We start from the raw sequence: 9,529 nt of genomic DNA, 5'->3' as shown, positions 1-9,529 counted from the left end.
TGCCATCAAAAAAACGCTTACTAGCTTGCCACCAATCCGTGGCAAGCTCAGCTTCCGTGGGTGTCAGCCTCTGTAATGGAGTGTTGGACTCCTAACAATATAAAAGCTCAAACAAAGTTAAACGTGTGCTAGTAATAACTTGTTTATAAACATATGGTAGTATTTGTGTTAACTTACATTATTTATTGTCGTATACGGTAGTAAATCTTCCCATTGCTGCAAGGTCCGTTTCCTCTTCTAGGAAATAGCCCTAGGAATATCATTATAAGTTTTTAATGCATATGTCTGCATGGGGGGAAAGACCTCAAATATCCAAATCTACAAACAATATAATAACAAACATTAGTAATTGTTAAATAATAATTAATTATAATTTTAGAAACATTATATAAAAATTCTTACCTTAAAGGCCCAAATAAAGCCTGACAAAGTGTATTTGGAACCATCGCCACGCAAACTTTTTCGATCATCAAAGGCAGACGACAACTTATTCCATGTAGCTTTCCATAGATACGAACCCCACGGAAACAGGTTCCATGCATTTAGGTCCTCTACCAATTTAATTAGATCATTAGGAATAGGTTGTCTGGCCTCTCTGCCTAAAAAGCCGGCATGCAAAAGTATTAGAAGGCATACTCGGACAACATCGACGTCATCCATCCGAGTAAAACCATCTTTCTTATTCAATAATCTCGTCAAGTCTTCCACGTGTAAATTCGGCTTCACCATTGATAGCTCAGGAAAAACCCGGGATAACCATGATAGGCGGGTAATATGTCTAGTGTACCGATCTACATCATCGTGTCTGAAGCGTAGATCGGTGATTAAGCAAAACTCCTCCCGCCCAAAACACGTATACGCCGGTGGAAAATCAAACCATATCTCTTCATCACGACGTTGTATAGTCTCTGGTAGATCGCTAGTCATGGTTTGAAGAAACAGATGGGTCAACATAGCATCTCCACCCGGATGTTGTACTTTCAGCCATGTCCCGAAGCAAGTATCCTCAAATATTTTTCTTAGTGAATGTGAAAGCTTCGACGTAATTGTTTTGGCCAGGCTTAATTTATTTCTTAAGGTCAATTGAGCCGAATAAAAGTTCTACAAAAACAATAAACATACCAAGTTAGATATACCAAAAACTACACTGTGAAGATATACCAAGAACAATAAACATAAAGAGTAGTAGTTTATTCTTCAAACTTAAATTTGCAACACTGTGAATTTAGTATTTGTCTTTGTTTTTTTGTTGAAGTAATGCAATTCATTCAAGTTTCAATTTGCAGAAGAAGAATAGTTTCTGAAACTTAAAATCGCAACACGAAAATGAAAATCGCAACACGAAAATGACTATCGCAACGCGAATTTGACTATCGCAACGCGAAATGAAAATCGCAACGCGAAACTAAAATCACATTGTGATTCTATCGTTGCGATTTTTATTTCACGTTGCGATTCTCGGTTTCAAATACTAAAATTGAAACTTGAATGGATTGCATTACTTCAACCAAAAGACAAAACAAAGACAAATACTAAATTCACAGGGTTTAAAGACTAAACAGTTTAGCAGTATTGGCAGCAATCGAATGAATTTAATAAGCAATCTAAATGAAATGGTTAATCTATTATTGAAATTACCAGTAAACTTATCATCAATTTCAATATGAAAAACCTAATAATAATGCAAAAATTTCAAAATAAAAAATAATTAAATAAACTAACCCTTGGTGGTTGATTTGGTTGATTTTCCATTTCTGACCGTGAATGATTGTGAGGGTGGCTCTGAGAGATGGAGATAGACGGATTTCGCTGGAGATGGGGACTGATTTCGTCAGAGATGGGGACGAATGTCACCTTAGAGAGTGAGAGATAGAGATGGGACTAAGGTGTGATTTAGGGTATTAGGTTATGAGTTGCGATTACGGGATATACTGTAGACAGTTCAGTGTTTCGATATATTAATATTCGTGTTTGGAATTTGAAAAAAATACGCGTTGCGATAATAATGGCGCTTTGAAAATCGCATTGCGATAGTCAGCATCGCGTTGCGACAGTCAGAATCGCGTTGCGACAGTCAGAATCGCGTTGCGATAGTCAGAATCTCGTTACGACAGTCAGAATCGCGTTGCGATAGTCATACTCGCATTGCGATTTACATATTCTCATTGCGATAGTCGGAAAATCACAACGCAAATTTGGAAAATCACAATGCGATAGTCAGAATCGCGTTGCGAATCTGGAAACTGATTTGCGATACCGGAGATCGCGTTGCGAATTATCGATCGCATTGCGATTTAGTTGGTCATTTTGGCAAATCCAAAAAAAGTTGGTTAAAATCGTATATTATAAGGCATTTTTTGTCACTGAGGTTATTTTCTCTAAAAATAAATATCTAATTCGTAATTAACTTATTAAAATTTCAGTGTTTAATCATGCTATTTTACATATTTATTAATTTAGTGACTAAATTAAAATTATATTAAATTCATATATTAAATTAAAACATGTTGGTCGGGACTAAAATATTATTTAACAAAATTATAATGGTTATTTCGGTTATTTTATCTAAAATATATATAAGTAAATCAGTGGCTAAATTATAATGAATAAAAATTAATAGACCGAATTATAATATATATATATATATATATATAAACATGCTATAAGGATCAAATTCCAAGTTTTCAAGGTTACAGTGGCTGCGGGAATAGTTTAGCCATGCACGAAATTACACAAAGGCCCTCACCAAAACTACATCGTTTTGGTGAGGGTATTTATACCCCATTATAACCGGCCCTTCAGGCCAATTCCTCATTTCTCTCATTTCTCTCTAAACTGAGAGAGTTTTAAAATCTCTCGCTTCTCTCTAAAATTGAGAGAGAGAGAGAGAGAGCACTGCCCGACAGCCTTGTGCCGCCGCCAACCTTACCGCCGGCCACCAGACCAAAATGTAGATCGGACTGTCCTAATGACGGTTTCAGTTTCCTTTTCCCTTAAATGGCTCTCGATCGGAGCAAATCTAGGAAAATACCTTCGGTTTTCGAAAGTTTTTGGTGACGCGTGGAGGCTCATATAAACTCCGGTAATGGTATGGCTTTAGGAATGGCAACGGGTCGGGTTCGGGGCGGGTTTTGCTCGCCCCGTCCCCGAACCCGAAATGAATCCCCATCCCCGACTCCGACCCGATCCCTAACGGGTGTTTTATCGGGGCGCCTCGTCGGGGATTTTTTTTGCCCCGTCCCCGAACCCAACCCGAAATATTATACCCGAACCCGAAAATATTTTATATATAATTAATATAAAAAATATAAAATATTATATATATAATTAATATAAAAAATATAAAATATTATATATATATATATATAATCGGGGCGGGTCAGGACGGGGATACCTTGCCCTGAACTCGAACCCGACCCGAACAAATCCCCGAAAAATATCCCCGAACCCGAACCCGACCCGATATCATTCAACCCGACCCGACCCGAACTTAACCGGGTTTTGGGTTTCCCCGTCGGGTTCGGGTCATATTGCCATCCCTACATGGCTTCCTCGGTAAGTATCTCTCCGTCTTTTCCTGGTTATTTTGGTGTTTTAGTGGTTGCTGGGTTGCTCATTTTCCTCTGGTTTTTCTTTGCAGGTTCGGTTGATGGCTTTATAGCCATCACCGGCGCTCATCTCGGACCGGATAATAGAGTGGCAGTTTGGTGAGTCACCAAACTTTAGTGGTGACTCACAGTGGCCTTTAATGTGGACAGTTGGTTTTGAATCTTCTGGAGGCTACCGTCTTGCAAATACTCCGGGGGCCCGGTAAATGACTGTGTTCCATCGGTATCACTTGCGTCATCTGAACTCGGGGATACAAAAGAAGCAGATTCTTCTTCAAAGTTCTTATAGCTTGTTGGATGACTTCCATCCTTCATCTTCGCCCAACGACAAGGCGCTTGGTAATTTCCGCAAACAATCTTTAGCTCATCATACATCTCGATCGGTTTTCTTCGGAACCCTTTTGCATCAGGATGTGCCTGCTCAACAACAGTTAATGTCAAGTAATTTTAAGTACGTATATCGAAACAAGATAAACGAAACAAGGGGAACAAGTGTAGAACACACTGACCGCCACATAGCTCTCCCAGAGATCTTCATTGTCACATTCGATCATTTTCGTATTTGGATTCCACCAAAATCCATCTTGACTTAGCATATCTCTCATTACCTTGTACCTTTTCTTGATTGTCTTAAGACGATTCACGACTTTTTGATTGTTCAAGTTCAAATGAAAACGAGAATTCACAGCAATACAAGCAGCGGTATATGCCTTTTCGTTGAAACATTTGTCAATCTTATTGCCGTTTTTAGCCTGAATGGCCAGAGCTTCAATAAGACACTTGTCCATTGCAACAGACCAAACTACATTTCTTCCTTTATGCTTCATCTCACCCCTTCTCGGCGCCGGCATGGAATAGTGGTCCATTCCTAACGCAGGAAAAACAACATAACCGCGTCATAATGTTATGGTGGAATATAAAAATTGCTCAACAGAAACTAAATATAGGTAAAATCAACAACACGATGCCACAGTCATCTAAGCGAATAAGAAAAAGCGATGATCATTTAAACACATTTTGAACAGAGTTAGAGAATAAGATATATATGTAGATTTGTTTTGTTCTGATACAGGACAGCACAGCGCACAACAAAGACCTGTCCCATTATGTTCCGATCATATCAATATATAAAACAGCAGCAATGACCTGAACAAATGGCACAATGGCATATCGGCAAACATTAATTTGTAAATATAGCAACTGCTATGCCCCAAAAGAGCAATTCATGCAAACCTCGCATCCTAGTCTATACTTATTCAGATGAAAGAAAAACTAAGAAGAAAAACGCAAATTTATAAGCAATTCATCACACAACTTAGGTCAGTCAGGCATAAAAAGGCAAAGCATAACTGTGGCTTGGATCAAATGATAAAGACAAGCAGTGTCATCCTTTACAAATTGGGTGCATATAGCATTGGAAACCATGAATAAGCAGAGGGGCTTGGACCCAATCACAGGTCTGGACATGGAATTTAAACAAAAAACTGAACGCGAGATAAATAAGATGTGGTTGGAATTTGAACAAAAAAAAATGAATACAAGATCAAGCAAGCAATCTTAATTAAACATATTTGTTCTTAAGATAACTAAAACGAGAAAAAATGATAACAGAAAACCTCTACAATCATACTTCATGAAAGAGATAAGATAAGGCTAGAATTTCTCCATTCAAATCCAATAAACTGAAAGACCACAGATGAAGCTCAAATCAATCACTTGACCACTTCTAATATATATCATTTGAAAAAACAACAGATTGGAAGGGAGGGGAAAAGGACCAAATTCTTCCTTTTAATGCATATGCAGAAACATTTCTCTTTCCACAAGATAGTCAACTATCGATCATTGCTATGACCAGATGCTCTCTCTATTACCTCACTTCAACATTGCTTAACCCTCCATCTTTGATTACTAAAATCATGGTGGTAAAAGTCAAGGTTAAGGGGTTGAGGGTTTGCAGTAGATGATGAAAGGAGTTGGAACAAGCTGGAGGGAGTTTCTAACCAATCTTTTCCCTGCCCAAACTCCGAAAATATATACACAAGTAAGATCCAAAGCTGTTGGCCATAATAATCTCCAACAAAACAGTGCATCTCATCAAAATACCGCTTGTCAAAACTGCAGAACACCTTTAAGACTATTGTAATTACATGTTTTACGGGACTAGATAACTTCCTTTTTGATAAAATTAAGGTACCCCATATCACAATACAGTAAGAAAATCGAAACCAAAATGTTAAAATATTTTAGGCTTAAACATTCTGCTTTGTTTACATGAAAAACGGTACAAGGCAACAACCCTTGGACTGTACAGCATCTATGCTCCAAATCAGTAAATGCTTGGTACATATAAGCGAGCCTAATTACACCAAAACATACTTCCTAAGATTCAGAAGCTAAAATAAAAACAAAATATACAGAGATACAAATAGACATACACTGTACACACAACAATAGAACTCAATTCAATCTGTAACAGGTTTAGGAAGAACACTAAACCATGATCAATGCAAGAAGCACTTCACAGATAGCCAATGATTTTGGATCGTATCCAGCAATCAATACCAGCACACAGTGTTGAGATCATACTATAATCTTAAAAAATAAAATAAAAAATAAAAAAGCTACGGAGGGAAAACGAAAGAGGAAGAAGACACTAAATAGAAGTAAGAAATTGAGTAACTTGAGAACGCTTCGAAACCAAAGCTCCATCATTCTTTTAAAGCAATGTCATGGATGTTATTCAACACTAGTTTTGCAGAAAATAAGAACTACCGAGAAGATCAATCATACATTTTCCCTAGACCAAGAAGTTGGCCATACCAAAGTATTCATGAAAATATACAATTAAAATCCCAATGTTCGGCCAGACATCCATACTTGAGCTTTACTAACTAGTTAAAACTAACAACCCCATCAATATCTAAGTTTTCAACATGAAATCAAAATTTTGGCATTGATCTACAGTTAACTAATTACTAAATTACTCCAAAAGAGTCCTATGAGACTAACCCAAGCCTCTGCTTCTTCACTAAAATTTATCAAAATAAAACAAACCAACTTCTTCTCTCATTAAAATTAAACCAACAAGTTAAAAACACAAAATAATCCACCAAAAAACTCAAAAAAAATCATATCATTCAGTGGTTTGCAGCTCATATAATCAATCAAATAAACAAATAAAAGAGATGAAGAGTGAGAGCAAAAGAAAGAAACCAGGGAATTGAGATTAAGGGTAAAGGCAACAATCTATTGACAGTGAGAAGCCTGATCTGATCGCGGAGTGAGGTGAAAAACGAAGTCCTTAGAAGATACTGTACGCGTTAAGTCAATGTGAGATTGCATTAGTGTTAGGGTTTTCTTTTTTACTTTTGCTGTTGTTTTTCTTTTCTTTCATTATTTTTAATTACTCTCGAAGGGAAAAAAATTAAAAAATAAAGGGGAAAGGGGTCAAAATTTTCTCGAGTTGTAGGCACTTTCTCGAATACCAAACGCGTGTTGAGAAAAGTTTCAGTAATTCCAAATGTTTTTGCTAAAGTGAAATGTGAAATTATCGGAAGAATATGAAGGTCCTACCTCGAGCTTCCACGTCATGTGGGATTGATTTTGAATATTTTTAATTTATTTTAGGTTTGAATTAAATGGTTAAAAAATTAAACGCTTAGGGGCTGTTTGTTTGCCTCTTAATGGAACCATCAGTGCGTTTGTTTCGCACTTCTGAATTATTCAATGCTGACTGATTCAGCAAAACAGTGTTGAATGATTTAGCACAGAAGTACATTCTGAATGATTCAAAGACATTATCAAACAGCATGTCACATTCAGAGCTAATTCATACAGAGCCTCTGAATCATTAAGCATTTGAACCATTCAGCGCTGAATGTTGAACCATTGAACATTCAGCGCGTTTGTTTCGCACTTCTGAATGATTCAGTGCTGAATGATTCAGTGCTGAATGATTCAACACAGAAGTACATTCTGAATGATTTAAAGTCATTATCAAATAGTATGTCACATTCATAGCTAATTCATACAGAGCCTCCGAATCATTTAGCATTTGAACCATTCAGCGCTGAATGCTGAACCGTTCAACATTCAGCGCGTTTGTTTCGCACTTCTAAATGATTAAGTGCTGACTGATTCAACAAAATAGTGCTGAATGATTCAACACAGAAGTACATTCTGAATGATTCAGAGCCATTATCAAACAGCATGTCACATTCAGAGCTAATTCATACAGAGCTTATGAATCATTCATCGCTTTACTCAATGAACTTTTCTTTCTCTCCTATTTCACTTATCATATTTTTAATTTTTCAATTTGTTCACTATATTTTAGACATTGAACTTTTTTGTCACTCAACACTTTACTCAATAATGGGATGCTTATGTAGCTTATTTTAATAACAAAACATGACACACATTTACTCACTAAATTTTATTTTCTTTCCTATTTCACTCATTGTACTTTTAATTTTTCAATTATAATTTAGCAACGTCATAACACCGTTAGAAATTTAAAGGTCGAGTGACAAAAAAAGTTTAATGTCTAAAGACTAGTGAGCAAATTGAAAAATTGAAAGTATGATGAGTTAAATAGGAAAAAGATTAAAGTTCAATGAATAAGCATGTAATTTATCCTAAAATCTATTACAAGTATTTGTATTATATCTAAAAGCTTATTTCAGTCTATCTATTATAAAAGGACACATTCTAATCTTTATACATTTGAAATTGAAAAAGTTAACATTTTCGTCCAAAACGTTAAAATTATTGTTAATTAATTAAATATTTTGGTTTAAATATTCTCTTAGATCCCTTCTAATTTCTAACTCAACAAATTAATCCCTCTTAAAATATATATATATATACATGTATGTGGATTTTTACATAAAACTTTTAAATATTCATAAATTTTAACTATAAAATTAATTTATATTTAACTTTAAACTTTGTTGGCTTCACTTACAAAAATAATACAGCTATAAGCTATAAGCTAAAATATAAATATTAATTTATTTATACAATCATATCAAGAAGTAATACATAAAGCGAACATTCCGTGTAATCAAAATACGACTCGACTTAAAAAACTAATTTTTTTATTTGGCTCTACTAAAATAATACGACTCAAATTGACTTTGAGTTGTAATTTCATAAACTCGACTCGAATTGATTTTGAGCTGTAATTTCATAAATTCGACTCGACTAGAAAATATTGGATTAAAATCCATAATTATGAGCACATATTTATCATGTATATTGTTATCATAAAATATGACATAAATTAAGTGACCAATTATACTATAAAGTCATAAGGTATTAAAAGTGTTATGGAAATAAAAGTGTAGATACTATTAAAGTTGTTTTTATAATTTGATGAGGAGCAGGGTTATAAGTAAAAACAATAATTGATTATTAAATCTGCTATATAAAGGGATTATGGTCCCCAAGAAATAAGCATTCTCTTATTTACTCTTATCCCCGTCATAGAGTTTACACTTAAGAAAACTCTATATTCTTGAAAAATCACGACCAAAGATATGCTACGGAACTCTATCTTCTTGAAAAATCACAACTAAATATATATTCAAGGATTTCAACCTATCAATTAATTCATGTATGTTTATGCAAATCTTGTATTTACAATTCTTGATGGTTTGACGTGATTGGATACTGATTGTGTTTTATATTTATTATGGTTTGGTTCTAACAGATGGTTTCATCACCAGATCGTGTTGAATAATTGAGAATGAATTTATTTTCTTTTATTTTTTTGGATTGCTTCCTTGTATTTAGGGTTTTATCGGCATAATCCTAATTCTATTATTTGGATTTTATAATGCATGCATAACTTACCATTAAGCAATTAATTTTCTTTTGATAATTGTGCCGCATCATGCTTTCGCTTTGTAATTTTT

At 35.0% G+C, this 9,529-nt stretch overlaps 1 protein-coding gene across 1 annotated transcript; it reads right to left on the bottom strand.

The window, feature by feature from the left end:
• Nucleotides 1–3,565: 3,565 nt before the first annotated feature.
• On the bottom strand, nt 3,566–6,985 carry LOC120129485. The gene is made up of 3 exons (XM_039146969.1): nt 6,825–6,985; nt 4,118–4,476; nt 3,566–4,025 (listed from the first exon to the last, which is right to left on the bottom strand). The coding sequence occupies exons 2-3, from the start codon at nt 4,472–4,474 to the stop codon at nt 3,723–3,725; spliced, it is 660 nt and encodes a 219-aa protein (XP_039002900.1). The 5' UTR covers nt 4,475–4,476; nt 6,825–6,985; the 3' UTR covers nt 3,566–3,722.
• Nucleotides 6,986–9,529: the final 2,544 nt, after the last annotated feature.

The sequence above is a fragment of the Hibiscus syriacus genome, unplaced genomic scaffold, assembly GCF_006381635.1.
Source record: "Hibiscus syriacus cultivar Baekdansim isolate YM2019G1 unplaced genomic scaffold, ASM638163v2 tig00110500_pilon, whole genome shotgun sequence".
Lineage (NCBI taxonomy): Eukaryota > Viridiplantae > Streptophyta > Magnoliopsida > Malvales > Malvaceae > Hibiscus > Hibiscus syriacus.
The sequence above is the reverse complement of the archived record's forward strand: the minus strand, read 5'-3'. Positions and strand labels throughout refer to the sequence as shown.

Bases quoted from the DNA above. Each gene is read 5' to 3' on its own strand.
- LOC120129485 (XM_039146969.1), bottom strand. From the start codon at position 4,474: ATGGACCACTATTCCATGCCGGCGCCGAGAAGGGGTGAGATGAAGCAT. The intron at 4,026-4,117 runs GTCAGTGTGTTC...GTTGTTGAGCAG, and splicing joins TCTGGGAGAGCTATGTGGCG to GCACATCCTGATGCAAAAGG.